Source organism: Erinaceus europaeus, chromosome 15 (assembly GCF_950295315.1).
Source record: "Erinaceus europaeus chromosome 15, mEriEur2.1, whole genome shotgun sequence".
NCBI classification, from domain to species: Eukaryota; Metazoa; Chordata; class Mammalia; order Eulipotyphla; family Erinaceidae; genus Erinaceus; species Erinaceus europaeus.
In genome coordinates this window covers 24,762,321-24,789,811 of record NC_080176.1, presented here as the reverse complement: position 1 = coordinate 24,789,811, position 27,491 = coordinate 24,762,321, and the positions used below count along the sequence as shown (strand labels likewise).

General features: G+C 45.6%; 1 protein-coding gene, 1 non-coding gene and 2 pseudogenes across 2 annotated transcripts; 1 reads left to right on the top strand and 3 right to left on the bottom strand.

Moving 5' to 3' along the window:
* Positions 1–1,501: 1,501 nt before the first annotated feature.
* Positions 1,502–7,048, bottom strand: LOC103125502 (integrator complex subunit 13-like; annotated as a pseudogene).
* A 3,286-nt stretch (positions 7,049–10,334) lies between these two features.
* Positions 10,335–15,638, top strand: ZNF394 (zinc finger protein 394). The gene is made up of 3 exons (XM_007536293.3): positions 10,335–10,940; positions 13,454–13,583; positions 14,561–15,638. Exons 1-3 carry the CDS (start codon positions 10,497–10,499, stop codon positions 15,631–15,633), a joined length of 1,647 nt encoding a protein of 548 aa, XP_007536355.1. The 5' UTR covers positions 10,335–10,496; the 3' UTR covers positions 15,634–15,638.
* An 869-nt stretch (positions 15,639–16,507) lies between these two features.
* LOC132533267 (small nucleolar RNA SNORA21) lies at positions 16,508–16,630 on the bottom strand (annotated as a pseudogene).
* A 3,533-nt stretch (positions 16,631–20,163) lies between these two features.
* Positions 20,164–20,235, bottom strand: TRNAW-CCA (transfer RNA tryptophan (anticodon CCA)). The gene has a single exon. It is a non-coding gene; the product is annotated as a tRNA-Trp (tRNA).
* Positions 20,236–27,491: the final 7,256 nt, after the last annotated feature.

Below are 27,491 nucleotides of genomic sequence, written 5' to 3'. Positions count from 1 at the left end.
TGGACCATAAGGTAATCCCATTTGTATTTGTTTAAGGACTCTCCTTACTGTCTTTCAAAGGGGCTGCACCAGTTTGGAATCCACCAGCAATGTAGAAGAATTCCTTTTTCTCCACAACCTCCGCCAACACCTGTCATTTTCTGGTATGTTGATGTAAGTCATTCATTCAGGTGTGAGCTGGTATCTGTGTGATTTTAATTTGCATTTCTCTAAAGATAGCACATCAAGAAGTAGAGCATTTCTTCATATGTGTGTGGGCCATGTGTATCTCTTTAAAAAAGAAAAAACTGTTGGGGAGTCCGGAGGCAGCACAGTGGCTTAAGTGCACGTGGTGCAAAGCGCAAGGACAGGCTTAAGGATCCCAGTTCGAGCCCAGAAAGATCCAGAAAGGCATCTACATTGAGATCACTTTAAAGTTTATTAAAACATGGAGAACATATCTACTTATAAAGTTGTTTTTCCTATCCAAGAACATAAACTGCCTTTATATTTGCAGGGGGAAAAAAAAGGCCTGATTTTGAATTGTTGGGAGGTCTTTTAAAGTTTCCTTCATATGGACCTGGCACATAGATTTATTTCTAAAAGTTTTATCTTTTTTGTTAATATTTTGAATTAAATTGGTTCCTATTTTCTAAAAGTGTATCTGGTACAAACTATTGTATTTACTGTCAAATGTAAAACATTAATTTCCCAATAAAAAAATCAAAAAAAAAAGTGGTCCGGGAGGTGGCACAGTGACAAAGCTTTGGACTCTCAAGCAGGAGGTCCTCAGTTTGATCCCTGGCAGCACATGTGCCAGAGTGATGTCTGATTCTTTCTCTCTCTCCTCATATCTTTCTCATGAATAGATAAAGTCTTTAAAAAAAAGAAATTAAAAAAAAAGTATATCTGGTAGTTTTGTTGCATAACAAACTACCTCCTTCCAGACTTTTTTTTTTTTTTTTTTTTTGGTGGGGGAAGTTCCAAGGATTGAACCCATACATGCAAAGCAAGTGCTTTACCCCTAAGCTACATCCTGGGCCCTTTTCTTCTTCTTCTAGCGTTTGCCCTTCTTCCGTAGCCAGTCAACAGTGTCAGGTTGAGCCTGATGTCAAGTTTTGAGACCTCCTTTGAATCTGGAGAGGTGGCAGTCCTTGACTATGTGGGTCATAGTCTGTCTGGAGCCGCAGGGACAGTTCAGGTCGTCTCTGGCTCCCCAGCGATGGAACATAGCGGCGCACTGGCCATGGCCTGTTCGATAGCGATTGAGGAGGGAGGGCCCAATCATAACGTGCTAGGTCAAAGCCGGGTTGACGCTTGCAGGGGTCTGTGATGAGGTGTTTGGCCCTAGTGAGGGTTTACACAGAACTTCTTCTGGGCTTCTTTTCTCTGTGACCAACTGATAGTGAGCTAAGCAATTGTCACCGGAAGCTGACTGATACTCAGTTGGAGTGAGAGGAAGCAACTGGACCATGTGTCTCCCATCACCCAGCAGGCGAACCTGGGACTTGTTCAGTGATGGTCACAGGTACTAAGAGCAAGAAATCAGAGGGTGTGAGGGTTCTTGATACCTAGGCTAGAAACAAATCCAATGTCACCTCTGCCACTTTACATCAAAGCAAGCTACAGCTTCAGCCCAGATTCAGATGATAGGAGATTAGTCTCCACATCTTGATAGAAGAAGCAGTAGCGCAGCAAGTTAAGTGCACATGGCACAAAGCACAAGGATTGGCAGAAGGATCCTGGTGTGGCATAAGGATCCCGGTTCGAACCCCGGCTCCCCACCTGCAGGGGAGTCGCTTCACAGGCTGTGAAGCAGGTCTGCAGGTGTCTATCTTTCTCTCCTCCTCTCTGTCTTGCCCTCCTCTCTCCATTTCTCTCTGTCCTATCCAACAACAACAACAACAACAATAACTACAACAATAAAACAACAAGGGCAACAAAAGGGAATAAATAAAATAAATATTAAAAAAATAATAATAAAAATTTAAAAAAGAAGGATCCTGGTTGGAGCCCCCGGCTCCCCACCTGCAGGGGAGTCACTTCACAGGCAGTGAAGCAGGTCTGCAGGTGTCTATCTTTCTCTTCTCCTCTGTGTTCCCCATCTCTTTACATTTCTCTCTGTCCTAATAACAATAACTACAACAACGGGGAGTCTGGCGGTAGTGCAGCTGGTTAAGCGCAGGTGACGCAAAGCGCAAGGACCGGCATAAGGATCTCGGTTCAAGCCCCCAGCTCCCCACCTGCAGGGGGGTCACTTCACAAGCGGTGAAGCAGGTCTGCAGGTGTCTTATCTTTCTCTCCCCATCTCTGTCTTCCCCTCCTCTCTCCATTTCTCTCTGTCCTATCCAACAACGACAACAATAATAAAACAACAAGGACAACAAAAGGGAATAAATAAATATAAAAAAGGGGAGTCCAGGGAGTCGGGCTGTAGCGCAGCGGGTTAAGCGCAGGTGGCGCAAAGCACAAGGACCGGCATAAGGATCCCAGTTCGAACCCCGGCTCCCCACCTGCAGGGGAGTCGCTGCACAGGCGGTGAAGCAGGTCTGCAGGTGTCTATCTTTCTCTCCTCCTCTCTGTCTTCCCCTCCTCTCTCCATTTCTCTCTGTCCTATCCAACTATCCAACAATGATGACAACAGTAACAACAACAATAACTACAACAATAAAACAACAAGGGCAACAAAAGGGAATAAAAGTAAAACAGTAAACTTAAAAAAATAAAATAACTACAACAACAATGAAAAACAACAAGGGCAACAAAAGGGAAAATAAATTTTTTTTAATTTAAAAAAAAAAAGAAACAAGAACAGAAAGAGTAAAACTTGGACAAGTTGGGCATATTGCAGCAAAGCAAAAGACTCTGGAGAAGGAGGGCAGGGAAGTGCCTGGGGAGGGGTTGAGGTCCTGCTGCCTGATGAAGGGAAAGGAACCAAGTCGGGGTGAGAGTGTCTGGTAGACACCTATCATGACAAGATGAGAAATTGCACTCATGTGTCAACAACTGTACTGGAAACCATTTACCCCTCCCCAAATAAAAAAGAAAAAACATTGGGGGTCTGGCGGGTTAAGCGCACATGGCAGGAAGCACAAGGACCTCTGTGAGGATCCCAGTTCGAGTCCCCGGCTCCCCACCTGCAGGGGGGTCGCTTCACAGGCGGTGAAGCAGGTCTGCAGTTGTCTGTCTTTCTCTCCCCCCTCTGTCTTCCCCTCCTCTCTCCATTTCTCTCTGTCCTATCCAACAACAACAACAGCAACAGCAATGACAACAATAACAAGAAGGGCAAAAAAAAGTGGGGAAAAATGGCCTCCAGGAGTGATTTGTCGTAGTGCAGGCACCAAGCCACAGCAATAACCCAAGAGCAAAAAAAGAAAAGAAAAGAAAAAAGGTTACCCAGCATCACAACCCATTTTTCCCTTTGTACTACTCATGGGGACTTTCTCTTCCTCCTTTTCTCTGCAAAAGAGCTGAGTCTCTCCTAAACTACTATTAATAACTTGCTTTTACATAAGACACACTGTGCATTGTGTAACTGGTCTTGCAGACACACTGTGCATTGTGTAACTGGTCTTGCTTCCTTTTTTTTTTTTTTTTAGTGGTAGAAAAAAAGTAGCATCATTCAAACTGGGGAAATATAAATGTATACCAACTACTTGAAAACTCAGCTTTTTACTCAGGTAAACACAAACTAAAAATATACAATTAACAAAATAGCATTCCATTCTGGAAAAGCACTCTATGTGCTAGAAATTAGTATGTTTAACTTTTTTAAATATTTTTTATTTTATTATCGAAGGGAAGAGGAGATGGAGATGGAGAGAGACATCTGTAGCCCTGCTTCATCACTCATGGAACTTTCCCCCTGCAGGTGGGGACCAGGGGCTTGAACCTGTGTCTTTGTGCACTGTAATGTGAGTGCTTAACCAGGTGTGCCACCACCTGGCCCCAGGTTTAACTTTCATATTAGGTACTGCAAAATCTTACCTAATTTAAGATAAAATGTTCTAAATTTTACAATCATTAAATGTTGTTAAAATTCGGACGGCTCCTGCTGGGCGGGCTGGCTTCACGGGCGGGTAACAGAGACACGGAGACAACGGCTGGGCAGGGAAGCTGTATTTCTTTATTCAGGAACGACGATTCATAAACTAAACCAAACTAATCACCAAACAGAACTCTGCTGTCTCTTTGCGGTGGCGCAAGCACTCTTACTCTGGAACTCAGGAACCCTCTTGTGGGGTTCCCAGGGGTGGGGCCAAGCAGGCCCGCGAAACTAACAGGACTGATCCAATTCTCTTGGCGGGGGAGAACTAGAACCCAATGTAAAGCGTACAACAATTAAATAACCTTATTAAATGTTTTGAAGGCAGTCAGGCTAGGTAGCACAGTGGGTTAAGCGCAAGTGATGCAAAGCACAAGGACAAGTGGAAGGATCCCGGTTTGAGCCTCCGGCTCCCCACCTGCAGAGGAGTCACTTCACAGGCAGTGAAGGGGATCTGCAGGTGTCTGTCTTTGTCTCTCCCTCTCTGTCTTGCCCTCCTCTCTCGATTTCTCTGTCCTATCCAACAAGAAAGACATCAATAACAACAATAATAACTGGGTGGGGGTAGATAGCATAATGGTTATGCAAAGACTCTCATGCCTAAGGCTCCAAAGTCCCAGGTTCAATCCCCCGCACCACCATAAGCCAGAGCTGTGCAGTGCTTTGGTGTTTCTCTCTGTGTCTTTCTCTCTCTGTATCTCTCTCAAAAATAAAATAAATAAAATACTAAAAAAAAAAAAAATAGGGGGAGTCCGGCGGTAGCACAATGGGTTAAGCGCACGTGGCACAAAGCAAAGACCGGCTTAAAGATCCTGATCCGGGTTCCAGGCCCAGGCTCCCCACATGCAGGGGAGTCACTTCAAAGGCGGTAAAGCAGGTCTACAGGTGTCTTTCTCGCCCCCTCTCTGTCTTCCCTCCTCTCTCCATTTCTCTCTGTCCTATCCAACAACGACGACATCATCAACAACAACAATAATAACTACAACAATAAAACAAGGGCAACAAAAGGGAATAAATATTTTAAAACAAACAAAAAACAATAATAACTACAACAACAACAAAAAAGGGCAACAAAAGGGAAAATAAATATTTTTTAAAAATTTAAAAAATGTTTTGAAATAAATTAAAAATAAAACAATTTTTCCTAAAGCAATACTACAATTTTTACATTTCAGATAGTGTAGTAGTTTTATTTGGCAAAGAAAAGTAAGAATTTCTTTAAAAACTTTTTCCAGTGGGAATCCCCTTTACCATAAAATAAATTTGTGTGGGACCAGGCGGTGGCGCACCTGGTTAAGCACACACACTACAGTGCGCAAGGACCCGGGTTCAAGCCCCTGGTCCCCACCTGCAGAGGGAAAGCTTCACGAGCGGTGAAGCAGGGCTGCAGGTGTCTCTCTCCATCTCTATCTTCCTTTCCCCTCAATTTCTCTCTGTCTCTATCCAGTAAAAAATAAAGTTTTAAAAAAAGGATTAAAAATATTTTTAAAAATTAATTTGTGTAATTGTAGGTGGGTGGTGGAATTTTCAAATATATATCTTTGTCATGTGTGCCAATTTTACAAGTAATACAAAAAAAATAAAGTTGGAAATATTTAAAAAATGTAAAAACCAGTTCAGGAAACATCTGCTATACAATCTAGCTGTAAAAGTACTTATATCAAATTCTGCCAAAAATATTTCTGCAGTACACTAATCGAGTTGCTCATAGCACTCTTCATTGCTCGCTGGCTTTTCCATTTTTTTTCTTTTTTTAATATTTATTTTCCCTTTTGTTGCCCTTGTTTTTTTATTGTTGTAGTTATTATTGTTGTTATTGTTGATGTCATCATTGTTGGATAGGTCACAGAGAAATTGAGAGAAGAGGGGAAGACAAAGGGGGGAGAGAAAGACACCTGCAAACCTGCTTCACCGCCTGTGAAGTGACTCCCCTGCAGGTGGGGAGCCGGGGGCTCAAACTGGGATCCTTATACCAGTCCTTGCGCTTTACGCCACGTGAGCTTAACCCGCTGCGCTACCGCCTGACGCCTGGTTTTTCCATTTTCTGTTGACTCCATCCCATTTTCCTCTTTAAGATGCTGATACAACTCAGTTCTGTTGTTAATAAAGTTCAAACACCTAGCAAACTCCTGGTGCTTTCTGGAATTGCCCATATTGATTCTATTACTCCATAAGGATAACAAAGACACTGGTCCTTTAGATTTTTCTACTGGCAGAGTTTCAACAACCTCAAGAGGCTTTTTGCTTGGAGGTTCTGGAGAATCAAGTGAATCTTTTATAATTTCAGCTTCAGCCAACTCTTCTTTCCCACATTCTATGATTCTTTTTAATCTCTCTGAATCTTGCCAGGATTTCTACTGTTCATAATCTTTCACACCTTTCTCTGACGTGTCCTCCCTCTCCCTCCCTCACTCTTTCGATCTTCTTCTTCTGGAGGCTTGCTCCTGCAAGCCATCAGACATTCCAATTCTCTTTGATGACTCTCTGCGTTGTTGATATGGGTTCTGACAAGCGTTTCTAATTCATTCCACATGATGCGGTACTGTTTATCTCTTTGGGGGCTTTTTTCCTCTTGTACCAACTGTAGGTTGAGGATTTTTCCTTTCCATATCAACTAAATTATATATATTTTTTTGACAGTTTAGTACATCTTCTGTTGGAGATTCTTTCACAGTAACACTGGCTAATGGAATGACCGCTTGCATGTTAAAAATGGTAGTTTGTGAAATTACCATAGACCAATACCGGGTATGTTTTTCTAGCTGATCTTTTTCTCATTTCAAAGGGATCTCAAGATTTTCATCAATTTTATATCTGGGGTTGTGATCCGGTAGTCTGTAACTCTTCCTCCACATCCTTCACTAATTAAAGGTGGATCTTCTAGAATGGATTGAGAGCTACTATGAACATGCCAAAAAAAAAAAAAAAATCTCTCCTCCATGGCTGCTAAACATATGACTAATGACTTTGGAACCTGATTTTCATGGTTATTCCAATAAAACAGAACAACCATTTAGAATGAAATTAGTAAGGTCTACTATTTACATCTACAGGTGAAATCTAATAGCACCAGTTCAATAATGTAATTCAGTGTTGTTTGTCCTTGGGGTACACCACTTTAAAATTATAGTTTCTTTTTTATTTATATGTGAATTACTATATGGAAATTTATATATTATAAACACACACCTACAATTTTTTTAATTTTTAAAAAAATTTTAAAGATTTTATTTATTTATTAATGAGAAACATAGTAGGAGAGAGAAAGAGCCAGGTACATGTGCTGCCAGGAATGGAACTGAGGACTTCATGCTTTATTCACTGCGCCACCTCCCAGACCACATCTTTTAAAAAATATTTTTATTTATTATTGGATAGAAACAGAGAGAAACTGAGAGGGGTGGGGAAGAGAGAGAAGAAGAGGGAGAGAGACAAAGACACCTGCAGCCTTGCTTCACCACTCGTGATTTCCCTTTCAGGTGGGGACCTGGGTTTGTGCACCGTAATGTGAGCACATAACCAGATGTGCCACCACCTGGCCCCCCATTAGTTTCTTTAAATGAGCCTTCTCTGCTGCTGCCACCTAGGTGGGTATCACCACTTTTCAGGAAGTCTACATTTGCATCCTGGTGATGAAGGAGCTCCACATCACAGTTGGCAGATGTGTTAGCATGCTGCTCTTCCTTCATTGGAATATTTGTAATAGTAGTTGATGCCAAGTCAAAATGTTGAACTAAAATATTTAATTTGGTAGCAAGATGCCTTCCCGCACAAACTCTGTGAATTTCACTGGTTAAAACTGGGGACAACTCTTTTTTAGGTTGATCAGATACAAACATGGCTGTCTTTACCTCCAGGACAGATATGGATTAAGACAAGCTCACACTTCTGAATCTGCATGAGATGATCTGAATCTGCAGCAAGCTTGTTATGCTCCTGAATTGTTTCCTGGACACAGTCCTCAAGCATCTGCACACTGACTATCACTCTTTGCGTTTGTAATGCAGATGATTTGCCCTTGCCCTCTGTTTCCAACATCTTCTGCATTCTCCATTAGTAGAGTACATGCCTCAAGTTGGTATTCTGTAATTTCACCAAGAGTTTCTACAGCAGCTACAAGGCCATGAAGAATACTGCAGCATTCTGGATCTGCCCCTGGGCTAGGAGGCCCAACTAGTGTTGACATTAGCTCCTGCGATTTCTGGTCTTCCTGGGTCCAAGAATTTAAAACATGTACTCCAGTGTCACTCACAATAAAATTCACCTAACAGCCTCTTGAAAGGAAATATATCATAGATGACTGTATAGTATTCCATGGAGAAAGTTCACAGTGCTTTGGATATGGGCATCAGAGGGATGATTCCTTGCGTCCTATATTTCACCAGCATGTCAAACTCCACATGCTACCTGCATGATTCCGCCATGTAGGGGCACTGGTCCACCACAAAAACTTTAATGAGACTCAGAAAAAAATCTTCATTTTGTTTCAACTTACACGTGCCTGGTCCTGCCCTACAAACCAATGGGGCTGGGGAAGCCCGCCTCCCCCCCCCCCCCCCCACAACTGGCAGTCGGAGGCTCAGAGCCCTGCCAGGAGCACCAGGCACTGCATTCTGGGAGCACAGCTAGCCCTACACATTCCCCGCACCGCTGCTTTCCTGGCCCACCACCTTCTTTTTAAACTGAGCACTGCTCAGTTCTGGCTAGTAATGATTCCAGGAATTAAAGCTGGGCTTTTGGCATAAAAGGCACCTTTACAACCTCTGGGATATCTCCCCAGTCCCAGAACAAAACTTTTGGAATTGTGTTTTGATGCCTGTCATTAATCTAATTTACTAATTTACTGTAGAGATCTTTTTAAGATATTGCCTAATATCACTCTCACTTTTTATATTTATTTATTTATTCCTTTTTATTGCCCTTGTTTTATTATTGTAGTTATTGTTGTTGATGATGTCATTGTTGTTGGATAACAGAAATGGAGAGAGGAAGGGAAGACAGGGGGAGAGAGAGACAGACACCTGCAGACCTGCTTCACTGCTTGTGAAATGACTCCCCTGCAGGTGGGGAGCCGGGGGCTCGAACCAGGATCCTTCTGCCAGTCCTTGTGCTTTGCACCACACACTCTCATTTTCCCTTTGTACTCATGGGGCCTTCCTCTGTTTTTTTCTACCCAAAAGGGCTGGGTTCATCCTAATCCACTATTAATACATGGCTTTGGGGCCAGATGGTAGGGCACCTGCTTGAACACACTTATTACTACATTCAAGAACCTGGGTTCAAAACCCTGGTCCCCACCTGCAGTAAGAAGCTTCATGAGAGGTGAAGCAGTACTGTAGATCTCGGTCAGGGTCTCTCTCTGTCTCCAGTTCTATCTCCCCTTTCCCTCTCAATTTTTTTATTTTTTATTATATTTATTTATTGGCTAGAGACAGCCAGAAATCAAGAGGTAAGGGGTGACAGAGAGAGAGCGAAAGACAGAGAGACACCTGCAGCACTGCTTCACCACTCGCAAAAATTTCCTGCTGCAGGTGGGGTCGGGGGGCTTGAACCTGGGTCCTTACGCATTGTAATACGTGCGCTCAACTAGGTGCGCCACCACCCGGCCCCTCCCTCTCAATTTCTGTCTCTATGCAAAAATGAATAAATCCTATAAAATATTTTTTAAATTATTATTTTAAAAAATATACAGAATTAGGGGCCAGGCAGTGGTGCACCTGGTTAAGTGCACATACTATAGTGCACAAGGACTCAGGTTCAAGTCCCTGGTCCCCCCCACCTGCAGGGAGACAGCTTCATGAGTGGTGAAGCAGGGCTGCAGGTGTCTCTGTCTCTCGCCCTCTCTTTCTCCCCTCCTTTCTCAATTTCTCTGTCTCTATCCAATAGTAAATTAATTAATTTAAAAAATGCATAATTGAATTTGTAATCCCATTTTACCCCTGCTCCCCTCTCCTTTCTCCCTACCTAATTTTCCTTTCTTACATAAAAGCATGGAAAATTGTTTGCCACTCACTGTACAAGTAGATCTCTAAAATAACATTTGCAAACCTTTATTTACAAGACGACAACGTGTCCGACAACGCCACCCAAGTTTTGAAAGAGTAGCTGTGAGTTCTGCAAGCTGAAAGACTATATAAACTGTGCAGGAAAGGTACACACTTCAAAAGTACTTCTAGAAGGCCTTGGTAGAGGGGACGACACAAAGCCGCACTTCAACCCTCCCAGGAGCCTAGAGAGGCTCCGGAAATGACCTGACGAGCGTAGCGCAGGGGAGTTGGTGACGTATTTCCGGCCAGATTTGTGTTTTGGGTCCCGGCTAGGGAAGCCCGGGGCTGGCTGGTTGTGGGTGGGCCAGCCGGCTTTGAGTGTTGCCCCGCGCTGTGGGGAGGGCGTGGGCGAGTTGTGGGACTTTGAGGGAGGCTGTGCTGTCTCCGCGCACGCAGGCCACATTCCGGGGGCCCTGCTGGGAGCGATGAGCTCGGTGTCGCCTGCCAGCCCCGGCGGCGGCGTGGAGCCGGGAGCCTGGATGGTGTCCTCGCCGCCGCTGCCGGATGGACCGCTGACGGTGAAAGTGGAGCAGGACCCTCCCGGCGGCCAGGAACCAGAGCCCGGCCCGGCCCGCGGCTGTCCGCACGACCCCGAGACCTTCCGGCTGCACTTCAGGAGGCTCCGCTACCAGGAGGTGGCGGGGCCCGAGGAGGCGCTGAGCCGGCTGCGAGAGCTCTGCCGCCGCTGGCTGCGGCCCGAGCTGCACTCGAAGGAGCAGATCCTGGAGCTGCTGGTGCTGGAGCAGTTCCTGAGCATCCTGCCCCGCGAGCTGCAGGCGTGGGTGCGGCAGCGCAGCCCGGGGAGCGCGGAGGAGGCGGCGGCCGCCGTGCGCGCTCTGCGGTCCGCGCTGGACGGGACCCCGCTGCCGGTGAGGCGGCGGGCGGGTGCAGGGCCCGGGCCTGCCCTCCCTGCTGGGCACTGTGGGCAGGATGCGGCCAAACTGGGACTTTTCCCAACTCCCTCCCTCCCTCGTGGGTTGGGGCTTAAGTGGGGGAGGTGGCATAATGGTGATGCAGAGAGACTGGCATGCCTGAGCCTGCAAAGTCTCGAGTTCAATTCCCTGCGCCACCAGAAGTCAGAGCTGAGCAATGCTCTGGTTAAAAAAATACTAGGGCTGGGGAGACAGCATAATGGTTCTGCAAAAGCCTTTCAAGCCTGAGGCTCTGAGGTCTTAGGTTCAGCCCCCAGCATCACCATAAGCCAGAACTGAGATCTACCTATCTATCTACTCTTTCTAATTAAAATAAATAAAATAGGGAGTCGGGCGGTAGCGCAGCGGGTTAAGCGCACGTGGCACAAAGCACAAGCACCGGCATAAGGATCCCGGTTCCGAGCCCCCAGCTCCCTACCTGCAGGGAAGTCGCATCACAGGCAGTTAAAGTAGGTCTGCAGGTGTCTTTCTCTCTGTCTTCCCCTATGTCTTCCCCTCCTCTCTCCACTTCTCTCTGTCCTATCTAACAATGATGACAACAAGAATAACTACAATAATAAAACAAGGGCAACAAAAGGGAATAAATAAATAAATAAAAAGAAAGGTGGAGGCAGGGCTTCGGTTTAATAAATAAATAAAATAATAAAAAAAGAATGGTGATGCAAAGAGACTCGCATGCCTGAGGCTACCCAGTCTCAAATTCAATCCCCTGCACCAGCAGAAGCCAGAGCTGAACAGTGCTCTGCTACATATATATATATATATATATATATATATATATATTTAGATATGGTATAGATATGTATGTTATGTATGTGTATAAACATATATATGAGTGTATATCTATATATAGACAAGTTAGAAGTTGTAATAGGTGCGCAATTCCTAGTCTTCTTCCTCTAGCAAGTTATAAGATAGTTATTATACAGAGCTGAAGTTAGAAGAGTTAGCTCAGCTTGGGGATAGGACCCCACGGCCTGCCTGGGAAGATTACCCCAAAAGAAAAGGCCCCTCTGTGTGAGAGCCCCCAAGTTCCTTTCCATCCTAAGAACTACAGCTTTAGTTTCTGCAAATGCTCAACCAACTATGTTTTTGCTTGCTTATTGTCATTGTCGGGCTTCACTGCTCTCAGTTTTTCTTAGAAGAAGGTAGACATGGTCCGGGAGGTGGCGCAGTGGCTAAAGCACTAGACTTTCAAGCATGAGGTCATGAGTTCAATCCCCGGCAGCACGTGCCAGAGTGGTGTCTGGTTCTTTCTTTCTCTCTTCCTACCTTTCTCATTAATAAATAAATAAAAATCTTTTTAAAAAAAGAAGAGTCGGGCTGTAGTGCAGCACGAGTACTGGCTGAAGGATCCCAGTTTGAGCCCCCGGCTCCCCACCTGCAGGAGAGTTGCTTTCACCACCTGTGAAGCAGGTCTGCAGGTCTCTCTCTCTACCCCTATCTATCTTCCCTTCCTCTCTCCATTTTTCTCTGTCCTATCAAACGATGACATCAATAACAATAATAACTACAACAACAATAAAAAACAACAAGAACAACAAAAGGGAAAAATTAATAAATATAAAAAAAATTTTAAAGAAGGTAGACAAGGGGCTGGGTGATGGCAGACCTGGTTGAGTGCACAGGTTGCTATACACTAGGACCCCATCCAAGCCCCTAAGCTTCATGAGCGGTGAAGCAATGCTGCAGGTGTTTCTTTCTCTACCTTTCCTCTCAATTTCTGTCTCTATTCAAAATAATATGTGTGTGTGTGTGTGTGTGTGTGTGTGTGTGTGTGTGTGTGTGTGTGTGTATATAATCAAAAAGGGGTCCGGGAGGTGGCGCAGTGATAGGGCTTTGGACTTTCAAGCATGAGGTCCTGAGTTCGATCCCCGGCAGCACATGTGCCAGAGTGATGTCTGGCTCTTTCTCTCTCCTCCTGTCTTCCTCATTGATAAATAAAATATTTAAAAAATCAAAAAGAAGAGGACACACACCAGCATTGCAGCCCCCCCCCCCCAATGTACCTCAGAAGGGTAGCTCACTTAATGTAAACTGCTCTTTGGCTTGGGCCAAGGGGAAGGGAAGGACGTGTGACTGAGCACCTGCTGCCCACTGCTGAGGGCCTGGTGTGTTTCCCACCTGAGGAAACTACCATAGCCAAGCACCAGAACTCAGGACTTGCTGGCTCTGTAAACCCTTGTCATCCCTGTTGGGTTTTCATTTGGGTAAGTCAGAGCACTGACACTCCAGTGAGTGCTGCGCTTCTGTCCCCAAGCCGCCTTTGGGCATGTTGAAGCTCCCCCAGCAGTACAGGGCTCACCCAGAAAGACTCAAGGACCAGGGCTATTCCTTGAGTATCAGAGTCTGAGGACTTACCTGACTGGAGCCCAGTCTCAGACCAGCAACCTCCCTTCTCCTGAGAAAGGAACAGCAGTCCCTGAGCCAGAGGCCTCCTGTTGTTTCAGGGTCTGGTGATGGTGGAGAATATGGCTGTGTCGCTAGCCTGGGCAGAGTGGGAGCGAAAGGACACAGCTCAGCGGGATGGAGAGACTGTCCCCAAACTCTCCCCCTCCCTGAGAAATAACATCTCTCCAAGTAAGTACCATGGCCTGGCTTGTGTGTCATTTGCGAAGGGCTGGGCTCCTGACCACTCCTGAGCCTGCCTACTCATCAGACACGTGAGCTAGGAGCCTTCCGGTCACTTCTGGGACCCAGGCCTTTTTGATCTGTATTGTTAGGTGAGACAGAAACACACACAGGGAAAAATACAGTGGGTGCCTGTGTATCACCCAAGCTTAACAAATTCTAGTAACTGGCCACAGTGGGTTTATTCCCCCTCCCCCCTAAAAAATGTTACAGGGGCTGGGCAATGGCACACCTGGTAGAGAGCACATGTTATGCACAAGGACCTGGGTTCAAGCCCCTGGTCCCCACCTGCAGGGGAGAAGCTTAATGAACAGTAGAGCAGGTCTTCAAGTAGCTTTCTTTTCCCCCTCTCTCCTCTTCCTCTGTCTCTATTGGAGAGGAAGGAAAGGGGGGAAGAGAAAAAAGCCATGGGAGAAGTGGAGTCACCCTGCAGGCTCTGAGCCCCAGCTATACTAGTGGCAGAAAGGAGGGAAGGAAGGAAGGAGTTATAATGTTACAAAGGTGGGAAGTAGCTCACCTGACAGACCACAACCCACTTCATGTGAGGGTCTGTCAGAGTTAAGGCCCTTTCGCCATGTGGGGACACTCAGCTCCTTGAACAGTGTTCTTTGTTTCTGTCTAGAATATAAACAGTAGAAGATTTGTTTAGGAAGGTCCTGGGCTCATTCCCTGGAACTGCAAGGGAAAAAAATAGTAATAAGTGAAAAGGAAATAATAAGTTGTGGCTCCAGGTAGTCCTGTTTCTACAGGTCAGTGTGAGCCCATCTCAGAGACTAGTCAGTATGATCTAACCTTTGGAGTGGTTTCATGGAAACTATTTAAAAGAGTTTTTGTTTTTTTTTTTCATTAGTACCTGTATATTTTACTCTTGTAATGAAGTGTCAGCAATTTGTTATTATTACTGTGACTACTATTAAATATTTTAGGTTTGGAAACCAGAACTGAGAACAAAGAGTTGGTTCCAAAGCAAGAAATCGTCGAAGTCGAGGAGCAGGGGCAGCTACAGGCAGGGCTGCCTCACCTGTCCCCCCCCTCTGCAGACACCCACAAGGACAGATCAGAGAGGCAGCCAGGAAACCCCTTGTCCCTAAAACTCGAACATTGTCCTGAGGAGCAAGGAGGACTCACCAGCATCTCAGACTTCACCAATGGTTCCTCAGAGGAGGGAAACTCCAAAAATAGGGAACTGGGGTGTTACACCTGCAGTTCCAGTTTCCTCTTTTCTCAACACACACAGACACCACCGAGACCCAGTCATGGTGCCCAGCATGGGGACAGCTGCCAACGGAGTGTGCAAGTTGGGGCACAGCACCTGTCAAGCCCCTGCAGACCTGTCTCCAGTGAGGACAGCCCCCGGGGGCCAGGCCTGCGTGAGTCCCCCTGCCAGGGCCCAGAAGCCAGGCCTTACAGGTGCGACAGCTGCGGGAAGAGCTTCAAACAGCGCTACGACCTCTTCAAACACCAGCGCACTCACACCGGGGAGAAGCCCTACGGATGCCAGGAGTGTGGGAGGCGCTTCAGCCAGAGCGCCACCCTGGTGAAGCACCAGAGGACACACACGGGTGAGAAGCCCTACACCTGCTCCAAGTGCGGTGACAGCTTCCGCCAGAGCTCGCACCTCAAGCGACACCAGCGGGTTCATGTCCGAGAGAAGCACTACAGGTGCGACCAGTGTGGGGAGACCTGCCGGCCGGCCCACCGTGCCAGGCACCAGAGACTGCACAGCGGAGAGAGACCCTACGCCTGCGAGGACTGCGAGAAGAGCTTCAAGCGCTTCTCTGACCTCTCCAAGCACCAGCGCACCCACACCGGGGAGAAGCCCTACGGCTGCGCCATCTGCGGGAAGCGCTTCAGCCAGAGCGCCACCCTCATCACGCACCAGCGGACCCACACCGGGGAGAGGCCCTACAAGTGCCTGGAGTGCGGGGAGAGCTTCAGACAGAGCCCCCACCTCAGCCGGCACCAGAGAGTCCACAGAAATAAACTCCCGTCTGTTTGACACTCGTCAGCCTGAGTGTTTTTTCTCTCCTTTGTTTTTGCCTCTCTCAGAAACTGTTCTTTGGTAGTTTAACTGAGGATGATGTTTCCCTGAGCCTCACACCCAGGATGATTCCGTCTCACTCAAAAGCCAGTACACACGTGGTAAGAATAGTGCAGGGCGGCCGAGTGGTAGGGGGAGGACCTGAGCAAGGATTTGGGTTCCGGCCCCCAGATCTCCATCTGCAGGGTGGTCGCTTCACAAGCGGTGGAGCAGGTCTGCAGGTGTCTGTACTTCTCTCCCCTTCTCTGTCTCCCCTCCTCTCTCCATTTCTCTCTGTCCTATTCACAACAGCAGCAGCAGCAACAACAAAGGCGGGGGGATGGCCACCAGGAGCAGTGGATTCATAGTGCAGGCACTGAGCCCCAATGATAACCCTGGAGGCAAATAAAAAAGGAGAATAGTACAGGAGAGGGGTAGGATAGTATAGCACACCCAGTTTTTTTTTTTTTTTCATGGAAACAAATAAGTTTTTATTTTTTACAAATACACTGAAGAATCATGCAACACTGCCGTGCAATCCTGGGCCATAAGTCTGTACACTCCTTTGCAACTGGTCCTGTGGGGGTAGAAGCTTTCGTTTCCCCTTTATTATTTACAATGACCCGTGCATTGTCTTCAAAATATAGAAATAAACCATCTGTTCTCTGGTATGACTTTTGTTGTCGAATTACCACCACTGGATGTACCTTCTTTCTGAGCTCTGGTTTGCCTTTTTTGACTGTGGCCATCACCATGTCACCCACACCAGCAGCAGGAAGCCTGTTCAGTCATCCCTTGATATCCATGTCTCCCCACCCATTCACATGCCCAAACAGTTGCCAAATGTGGTGTAACTTGTCACACCACCGATTGAAGCAAACAACACAACATGCTGTCGCTTCACCCAAAAGTGGTGTCTTTACTCTTCCCTTTCTGGACGGCTCAATGGGTCACTAGCGAGTGCTTTTAAAGGGGTAGCACACCCAGTTTGAGCCCTGCTCCACACCTGCAGCAGGGATGCTTCATGAGCTGCGAAGCAGGTCTGCAGGTGTCTCTTTTTCTCCTTTTTTTTTTTTTTTGCCTACAGGGTTATTGCTGGGGCTAGATACCTGCACTACTAAACCACTGCTCCCAGAGGTCATTTTTCCCATTTTGTTGCCCTTGTTATTGTTGTCATCATTGTTGGATGGTACAGAGAGAAATGTAGAGAGGAGGGGAAGACAAACGGGGAGAGAAAGATAAGACACCTGCAGACCTGCTTCATCGTCTGTGAAGCGACTCCCTTGCAGGTGGGGAGCTGAGGGCTCAAACCAGGTCCTCAGACAGGTCCTTGCACTTCACACCACGTGTGCTTAATCCACTGTGCTACCACTTGGCCCTCTCTCTCCTTTTCTATCTCCCCTCCCTTCTCAATTTCTCTCTGTTTTATCAAAAAAAAAAGGGAGGGTGGCTCCCAGGAGCAGTGAAGTCATCGTACAGGCACCAAGCCCTAACCCTGGTGCAAAAAAAAAAAAAGTGTGTAAGGAACAGAGGAGGAGTCAGTGGGAAACCCTTCCAAAAGATAGGATGGCTTTATGGAGGGACCCCCCTGACACTCCATAGACTTCCACAGACCGACTACAGCACTGAAGCCTCCCCCAGTGTGCTGGAGGCTGGGCTCAAACCTGGGTGATACATACATACATGGTGAGGTAGGCACCCTCCCAGCTGTACCAGGGCCAGGGTCTCAGTCCAGCTTCTAGTCACCCTCTGGTTTAGTAATCCTCAGTACCTCGGTGAGGGGTTGGGAGGTGGCTCGCTGGTAGATCACACACCACTGTGGCAATAACCTGTATGTGTGTCCTGCACTCTGCCAGGTGAGCTATTTCTCTGCTCACTATCTTTAATAACTCTAAAAAAAAAAATTTAAAAAAAAAAGCATTTTCTTCCTTCCCTGATGTCCAAATGGCTCTTAGCTCCCATGAGGACATGGTGGGTGCCCACCCCAGATCTTTGATACCCAGGGGTCTGAGAGTGCTGGGGGAGCTGCAGCTGCTCCCCTAATGGGCCACTGTCTGTTCTTAAAGCCCCTCTTCAAAATGACCTTAAAAAAGGAAAAAGGGGAGTTGGGCTGTAGCGCAGCGGGTTAAGCACAGGTGGCGCAAAGCACAAGGACCGGCATAAGGATCCTGGTTCGAACCCCGGCTCCCCACCTGCAGGGGAGTCCCTTCACAGGTGGTGAAGCAGGTCTGCAGGTGTCTATCTTTCCTCTCTGTCTTCCCCTCCTCTCTCCATTTCTCTCTGTCCTATCCAACAACGACGACAATAATAACTACAACAATAAAACAACAAGGGCAACAAAAGGGAATAAATAAATTAAATATTTAAAAAAAAAGGAAAAAGATTATTATTGATGTCATATGAGATAGATTCATGAGGGGAGACAGCTTCACTCTAGTACACACAGCAAGGACTGGTGGAAGGATCCAGGTTCAAGCCCTGGCTCCCCACCTGCAAGGGAGCTGCTTCACAGGTGGTGAAGCAGGTCTGCAGGTATCTCTCTTTCTCTCCCCTCCCTGTTTTCCTCTCCTCTCTCCCTCTGTCCTATCCAACAACAACAACAATAATAACTACAATAATAAAACACCAAGGGCAACAAAAGGGAATAAATAAATAAATAAATATAAAAAAGCAAGTGGTAATATTTCTCAGTTTTCCACATAACAATACAATCCCTACTAGGTCCTCTGGAAAACGGAGAAATATTATGCATGTACAAACTATGGTATTTACTGTCAACTGTGAAACATTAATTCCCCAATAAAGAAACTTAAAAAAAAAAATAGTAAGTGGTAAAAGGTAACTTTCCACTCTCAGAGAGTTCAAGGACAACATCTTGAACCTAATGAATTTTCAATTTCTCAGTGTTTTTAACTTTCTAAATAGATTCATTTGTTAAAGATAAGGAGAGTGGAATCTAGAAAACTGATGCATATGAACTTGAAAAAAACAGTAGCAACTAAACTTTCTAAAACTTGTGAGAACTATGGTGGTTATCTTTGTGAAGTGGGAGAGTGGGGATGCAGAATGCTGGTTTGGATGTAATCTTATAATCTTGTGACCTACTATGAATCACAAATTTAAAAAAATTTTGAAAGATACAAGAGGAATAAGAGACAGAACTAGAGCATGACTTAGACACATAAAATGTTCAGGATTGGGGCCAGGTGGTGGCACACCTGGTTAAGTGCACATATTATAGTGTTCAAGAACTCAGGTTCAAGCCCCTGATCTCCACCCGCAGGGGGAAAGCTTCACAAGTGGTGAAGCAGGGTTGCTGGTGTCTCTGACTCTTTCCTTCTCTATCTTCCCCTTCCCTCACAATTTCTGTTTCTATCCAATAAATAAATAAATAAAATGAAAAAAAAAAAAAAGATGTTCAGGATTGAACTTGAAACATTGTGCTTAAGAGTTGAAGGCTTTGGATGGGGGAGACAAGCATAATGGTTCTACAAAGAGACTCTCATGCCTGAGGCTCCTAAGTCCCAGGTTCAATCCCCTGCACCACCATAAACCAGAGCTGAGTAGTGCTCTGGTGTTTCTCTGTGTGTGTCTCTGCATTTCTCCCAAAAATAAAATTAATAATGAAAAGAACTTAAAAAAGAGTTGAAGGCTTTTATCTTCTGTACCACCTCCTGGGTTGCCAGTTTCTTGCTTTATTTATTTATTTATTTATTTATTTATTTATTTATTTATTTATTTATGAGAAAGGAGGAGAGAGAAAGATCCAGACATCACTCTGGCACATGTGCTGCCAGGGATCAAACTTGGGACCTCATGCTTGAGAGTCCAGAGCTTTATCATTGTGCCACCTCCCAGACCACCCAGTTTCTTTCTTTTTAGCCACAATGTTCAGGGACTTTTGACTGAAGAAACTCAAATCATAAAAAGTGTGTGTGTGGGGGGGGGGGGGCAGGTGGTGGCACACCTGGTTAAGCGCACATGTTACAATGCGCAAGGACCCAGGTTTGATCCCCTGGTTCCCACCTGCAGGGGGAAAGCTTCACAAGTGGTGAAGTAGGGCTGCAAGTGTCTCTCTGTCTTTCTCCCTCCTTATCACCTCCTCGCTCTCGATTTCTCTCTCTACCCAATAAATAAATAAAGATAATTTTAAAAAGTGTGTGTGTGCTGAGGAGGGGTTGAGGGCAAGGGATTGGGCAATCCAGGGAAACTGTATCATCCTCATCTATCTGGGGATGCAAGAAAAAATATTTTGAGAGCAGGGAAAGGCTGTCTCCTGCCCTGATTCAGTGTCCTTTCTGAAACCATGTACTTGTCCTGCTTGAAGCATAATCCGGATTAAAGATGTATTCAACTGAAAACAAACTCCCACTAGGTGGTACTCAACCCCTGCAGTTTTCTTCCCTCCTAGCCTATCTTTAGAATTTACAGGGAGTCGATTTGATCAGGGAAACTGCTTCACTCTCTTCCGAGTACATTTCATTTTAGCTAAATTGTAAAAATCAGAGCTGACCCCGACGTGATTTGAACACGCAACCTTCTGATCTGGAGTCAGACGCGCTACCGTTGCGCCACGAGGTCCTATGAGCTCGCCTTGGTGTTGTACTTAGAAACACCACCAGGGGCTGCCTCCAGTCCTCTTCCTGACCCTGAGTTCTTTGTCAAAGCGAGAAGCGAGAGAAGCTTCCGCCAGACTTGCCTCTGACTTTGGGACTTTACCCAAGCACTTGGAGGTTGTTAGAGAAGTTTGGGAAGTGCTCCAGCTGGCTGGGCTCGCCCAGGCCCTCTGCTGGGGCACCCCTGAGGAGCTGCGAGCCTGGGTCAATACCTAGGCAGACCATCGGCAGTTTGGTGGCTGGAGAGGTGCCTCAATGTTACAGTACAGGGTCTGTAGTCTGTGGGGTTTCAGGCTCGATCCCACCTCCACACATAGTGGTGCTCTGCTTCACTTTCTTTGTTTTATTAATAACTAGATCAATTTTTCCTCCTCCTCTTCTTCCTTTTCCTCCTTCTTCCTTTTCCTCCTCCTCATCTCCATCCTTTTACTTTTTTTTTTTAATTAGTATCATACTTTATTGTGAGCAAAACCTCAAAATAACTTTTTTCTTTTTTTAGATTTTATTTATTAATGAGAAACATAGGAGGAGAGAGAAAGTGCCAGACACCACACTGGTACATGTGCTGCTGGGGATTGAACTCAGAACCTTATACTTAAAAGAGGCCAATGCTTTATCCACTGCACCACACTGCACCACCTTCTGGGACCACTCAAAATAACTTCTATTTTTAGCTTTAAGAATGATTTAGCAGGGAGTTGGGTGGTAGTACAGCAGGTTAAGCGCACATGGCACCAAGTGCAAGGATCTGCAAAAGGATCCGGGTTTGAGCCCCAGGCTCTCCACCTGCAGGGGAGTTGCTTCACAGGCGGTGAAACAAGTCTATAGATGTCTATCTTTCTCTCCCCCTCTCTGTCTTCCCCTCCTCTCTCCATTTTTCTCTGTCCTATCCAACTACAACGGCATGAATAACAACAACAATAAAATTTTAATTTATTTCTTTATTGGGGAATTAATGTTTTACATTCAACAGTAAATACAATAGTTTGTACATGCATAACATTCCCCAGATTCCCATTTAACAATACAACCCCTACTATGTCATCTATCATCCTTCATGGACCTGTATTCTCCCCACCCACCCACCCCAGAGTCTTTTACTTTGGTGCAATATGCCAATTCCATTTCAGGTTCTACTTGTGTTTTCTTTTCTGATCTTGTTTTTCAACTTCTGCCTGAGAGTGAGATCATCCCATATTCATCCTTCTGTTTCTGACTTATTTCACTCAACATGATTTTTTCATTTTTAATTAACCAAAGCACTGCTCAGCTCTGGCTTATGGTGGTGCAGGGGATTGAACCTGGGATTTCAGAACCTTAGCATGACAGTTTGCATAACCATTATACTGTCTACCCCCACCCTACTTTTATTTTTTTTGCCTCCAGGGTTATCACTGAGGCTGGGTGTCTGCACCATGAATCCACTGCTCCTGGAGGCCATTTTTCCCATTTTTTGGCCTTTGTTGTTGCCATTGTTGTTGTTGTTGTTGTCACTATTGCTTGATAGAACAGAGAGAGGAGGGGAAGACAGAGGGGGAAAAGAAAGATAGACACCTAGGGGGTCGGGCGGTGGCGCAGTGGGTTAAGCGCATGTGGCGCAAAGCGCAGGGACCGGCATAAGGATCCCGGTTCGAGCCCCCGGCTCCCCACCTGCAGGGGAGTCAGGGTGAGTCGCTTCACAGGCGGTGAAGCAGGTCTGCAGGTGTCTATCTTTCTCTCCCCTTCTCTGTCTTCCCCTCCTCTCTCCATTTCTCTCTGTCCTATCCAACAACGAATTGCGTCAACAAGGGCAATAATAATAACCACAACGAAGCTACACAAGGGCAACAAAAGGGGGAAAAAAAATGGCCTCCAGGAGGGGTGGATTCATGGTGCAGGCACCGAGCCCAGCAATAACCCTGGAGGAGGGAAAAAAAAAAGAAAAGAAAGATAGACACCTGAAGACCTGCTTCACCGCTTGTGAAGTGACCCCCCTGCAGGTACGCTGACAGGATATACAGATAAAATTTTTCCAAACACTAGGCACAGAGAGATTTTTTTTTTTTTACAGAGAGATCTTTTTTTTTAATTCTGTTTTTATTTACTTAGTTTTTTTAAAAGATTGTATTTATTTATTAATGAGAAAGATAGGAGAGAGAGAGAGAAAGAACCAGACATCTGATATATGTGCTGCCAGGGATTGAACTCAGGACCTCATGCTTGAGAGTCTAGTGCCTTAGCCATTGCCCCACCTCCCAGACCACTTATTTATTTATTTATTTTATTATTATCTTTATTTATTGGATAAAGACAGCCAGAAATCAAGAGGGAAGGGGGCAATAGAGAAGGAGAGAGACGGAAAAGCTCCTGCAGCCCTGCTTCACCACTTACAAAGTTTTCCCCCTGCAGGTGGGGAGCAGGGGCTTGAAACTGGGTCCTTGTGTGCTGTAACATATGTGTTCAACCAGGTGCACCACCACCTTGCCCCACACGGAGGGATCTTAAAAACTGGGTAATGATTTTCAGTTGAGGGTAGAGGATGTGACTGTGGGTGGGGAGAGGTGGTGAAAAGTTAACAGCCCCAAGGCCTGAGGGCCATGCAAACATTAGCAGGGGAGTTAGATACAGTGTGGAATTTATAGATGTCCTTCAGACCTTGTACAACTATTCTTAATTACTTCTGTGTCCTGCATCAACATGACTAAGTCCACCCCCACAGCACTGAAGGAAGCCTTAATGCTGCAGTCTCTTTCACTCTGTGCCTTTTCTCTGTCTCTACCTAAATACATATACATGGAGCCAGGAGGTGGTGCACCTAGGTGAACAAACACACTATCATGCCCAAGGCGCCGGATTCAAGCCTCCAGGCTCCAGCCCCTGGTTCCCACCGGAAGAGGGAAAACTTCACAAGTGGTAATGGCACACAAAAGATGTCATTCATTGGCTACACATGAAGTTTGGTTTTGTTTCCTTAAAGAAGCATATCCAGGTAGTCTGGGAGGTGGTGCAGTGGATAAAGCACTGGACTCTCACGCATGAGGTTCTGAGTCTAATCCCCAGCAGCACATGTACCAGAGTGATGTCTGGTTCTTTCTTTCTCTCCTCCTGTCTTTCTCATTAATTAATAAATAAAGTTTAGCTCTCCTCTCCCGGATCAACTAGGAATACCAAAGGAGACCACCCGGACCGAAACAAGACAGGACTAGAATGACCACAGAAACCCAGTAAATCACCCGTGAGTACAAACACGCGTGGCTGGTGACAGAGAGGAGAGAGGGGCCTAAGGAGAGATTAAGTGACTGCTAACAGTTCGACAGTCTGTCAGTGGAGACACCACCTCCAGTCTGCTCCACCAACAAGGGGACAGCTGAAGGGAGGAAAGGACTCCCCAGAGACTCACCAAGTACAACTCTGAGTCTCCATTGCTACTACCCTCAGAATCTGGAGCAGCAACAGGGAGGGACACCAGGGCACAGAGATCTAACCGGGAAACTCAGGAGAAGACCTATACCTCGGTGGCATAGCTGAAGGGCTGTGAAAGTCTCTTTGCATAACCACTGGATTATCTCTGCCACACCCTGCTTTATCTCTTGGTCAGGAGTCATTGATTAAGCCAAGAAGCCTATTGATAGTTTAAAAGCCCTCAGGCTACCATAGCCTACAGGGGAAAAAAAAAAAAGGCTTTTACACCACTGAACTCCAACTCAGGGATTGAAAAAACTGTTAACTTATATAAAATGGTTAAAACAACAAGAAAAAATAATGGAGACTCGAACCAGGACAAGAGTCCAGCTAAAAGTCCTCCAGAGGGCGAAGCACAAAACAACGAGTTCAACATCCAAACATTAGCTAAGGAAATAATAACAGGAGTGAGTAAAGAATTTGAAAAAATTGTAATCAGAAATGCAGGAACAACAAATGAGAATATGGAAGAAAATTCTAATAATCTCATGGTTATTAGAGAGCTGAAAGCTGAAATTGCTGAGCTAAGAAGGCAACTAGCTGAACAAGCTAAAACAGTATCAGAGCAGGGCAACAAAATAGATGAACTCCAGAAAGCAGTAGAGGGCAGAGAGAATAGAATCAATGAGGCTGAAGACAGAATTAGCAAGATTGAGGATGAATTAGAGACAACTAAAGAAGAAGTAAGAGATCTCAAAAAGAGATTAAGAGATGCTGAAAACAACAACAGAGTCCTATGGGATGACTTCAAAAGAAACAATATACGCATTATTGGCTTACCAGAGGAAGAAAGAGAAGGGGAGGAAGAAAGCGTTCTCCAGGCCATAATAGCTGAAAATTTCTCTAGTCTAGACAACATCAAAGACATAAAGATTCAAGAAGCCCAGAGGGTCCCAAACAGAATTAACCCAGACCTAAAGACACCAAGACATGTCATACTTAGATTGGAAAGGAATAAGGATAAAGAAAGGATCCTCAAGGCTGCAAGAGAAAAACAAAGAGTCACCTACAAAGGAAAACCCATAAGATTAGCAGCAGACTTCTCCATACAAACACTACAGGCCAGAAGAGAATGGCAAGATATCTATCGAGTGCTCAATGAGAAAGGCTTTCAGCCAAGAATACTATATCCTGCTAGACTGTCATTCAGACTAGATGGAAGCATCAAAACCTTCTCAGACAAGCAACAGTTGAAGGAAGCAACCATCACCAAGCCTGCCTTGAAAGAAGTTCTGAAAGGTTTCCTATAAACAACCAGACCACCACAAATAGAACACATATCAAAACACTCTAAAACTCTACAAGAATGGTGTTAAAATATCTTCAATCTTTGATATCAATAAATGTCAATGGCCTGAATTCACCTATTAAAAGACACAGAGTAGGAAGATGGATCAGAAAACACAACCCAACAATATGTTGTCTACAGGAAACTCACCTAACGCAACAAGACAAACACAGACTTAAAGTGAAAGGATGGAAAACTATCATTCAAGCCAATGGCCCACAAAAAAGGGCAGGAACAGCTATTCTCATATCTGACATGATAGACTACCCTATGATCCTGCAATTCCTCTCCTGGGGATATATCCTAAGGAACACAACATATCTATCCAAAAAAAATCTGTGTACACATATGTTCTTGGCAGCACAATTTGTAATAGTCAAAACCTGGAAGCAACCCAGGTGTCCAACAACAGATGAGTGGCTGAGCAAGTTGTGGTATATATATACAATGGAATACTACTCAGCTGTAAAAAATGGTGACTTCACCGTTTTCAGCCAATCTTGGATGGACCTTGAAAAAATCATGTTGAGTGAAATAAGTCAGAAACAGAAGGATGAATATGGGATGTTCTCACTCTCAGGCCGAAGTTGAAAAACAAGATTAGAAAAGAAAACACAAGTCGAACCTGAAATGGAATTGGAGTATTACACCAAAGTAAAAGACTCTGGGGTGGGTGGGTGGGTGGGTGGGGAGAATACAGGTCCATGAAAAATGATGAATGAAATAGTGGGGGTTGTATTGTTGAATGGGAATCTGGGGAATGTTATGCATGTAAAAAAAAAAAAAAGAAGTAGAAACGCAAAGCAGAAATTGACCGGGTTTGGAGTATGGCACCAAAGTAAGAAAGCAGAAGTACACTAGAGTTTGCAGTGAGTACCTCCCTAATACTTCCTCTCCACTTTTCCAAGCTTTGGGACCAGGATTGCTCAACAATTTGTTTGGCTTTGTATGTTAACTCTCTTTTCAGTCACCAGGTTCCAGGTGTCATCAGGATGCCGGCCAGACTTCCCTGGATTGAAGACACCACCAATGTGTCCTGGAGCTCAGCTTCCCCAGAGACCCATCCTACTAGGGAAAGAGAGAGGCAGACTGGGAGTATGGACCGACCAGTCAACACCCATGTTCAGCGAGGAAGCAATTACAGAAGCCAGACCTTCTACCTTCTGCAACCCTCAATGACCCTGGGTCCATGCTCCCAGAGGGATAGAGAATGGGAAAGCTATCGGGGGAGGGGGTGGGATATGGAGATTGGGCGGTGGGAATTGTGTGGAGTTGTACCCCTCCTACCCTATGGTTTTGTTAATTAATCCTTTCTTTAATAAAAAATTAAAAAAAAAATGAGAGAGAAAAAAAAAAAATCAGTCAAAAAAAATAAATAAATAAATAAAGTTTAAAAAAAAAGAAGGGGGGCTGGGCGGTAGCACAGCGGTTTAAGCGCATGTGGCGCAAAGCGCAAGGACCAGAGTAAGGATCCCAGTTCGAGCCCCGGCTCCCCACCTGCAGGGGAGTCGCTTCACAGGTGGTGAAGCAGGTTTGCAGGTGTCTGTCTTTCTCTCCCCCTCTCTGTCTTCCTCTCCCCTCTCAGTTTCTCTTTGTCCTATCCAACAACAACAACTATAATAGTAACAATAAAACCGAGAAACAACAAGGGCAACAAAAAGGGAAAAAAATGGCCTCCAGGAGCAGTGGATTTGTAGTGCAGGCACCCAGCCCCAGCAATAACCCTGGAGGCAAAAAAAGAAGAAGGAGGAGGAGATTGTTGTTGTTGTTTGGGGGACAGGCAGTGGTGTACCTGGTTAAGCACACACATTACAATGTGCAAGGATTCAGGTTCAAGTCCCTGGTCCCCACTTGCAGGGGGAAAGATTCAAGAGTGGTAAAGATTCAAGGGCTGCCGGTGTCTATCTCCCCTTCCCCTCTCAATTTCTCTCAGTCTCTATCCAATAGTTAAAAAAAAAAAAAAAAGGCTTGACATTGGAGAAAACTGGATCCACAAATAACAGGGCAGAGGCTTCTGGCCTTTTCCCAGCCTCCGTCAGCCTGAGATGCATCCAGAGAAGGCTTCTGCCCTTCTAGAAGGAGCTGTGTCCTTAAGTAGCCTGCTGTGGCCCCCATACAAAGCGCAGTGCTGCCACTTGCTGGTTATTTTGCCTCCCACTCCTGGTTAGAAACAGAAGGCAGGAGGCCAGTGGCATGGAATTTGGCTTCTGAATGTCTTGGTCTTCACCACCACTTTGCTCTGAACTGGGCTCTGATCAACACACCCTTGATGTGAGCCAGGTGTGGTGTGGCCTCAGTCCTGGGCAATCCCAGGGCGTCCAGCAGAGGATATTTTTTCTTCTGCCTCTCAAAGCAAAATCAAGGTTCTAGGGCCCCTGGATTGGAGGACTTGAATCTCTTGCACCTGACAATGTGACCACCTGAGATTTCGCTGGGAATGTGCAGGGCCTCTCTGATTGATTCTTTCAGCACAGAGAGCAGCCACCTGTCCT

What these genes read in the sequence shown, in the direction of transcription:
- ZNF394 (XM_007536293.3), top strand. Translation starts at nt 10,497, where the DNA reads ATGAGCTCGGTGTCGCCTGCCAGCCCCGGCGGCGGCGTGGAGCCGGGA. An exon ending in TGGACGGGACCCCGCTGCCG is followed by an intron (nt 10,941 to 13,453) that starts GTGAGGCGGCGG and finishes CTGTTGTTTCAG; the next exon opens with GGTCTGGTGATGGTGGAGAA. An exon ending in GAGAAATAACATCTCTCCAA is followed by an intron (nt 13,584 to 14,560) that starts GTAAGTACCATG and finishes TAAATATTTTAG; the next exon opens with GTTTGGAAACCAGAACTGAG.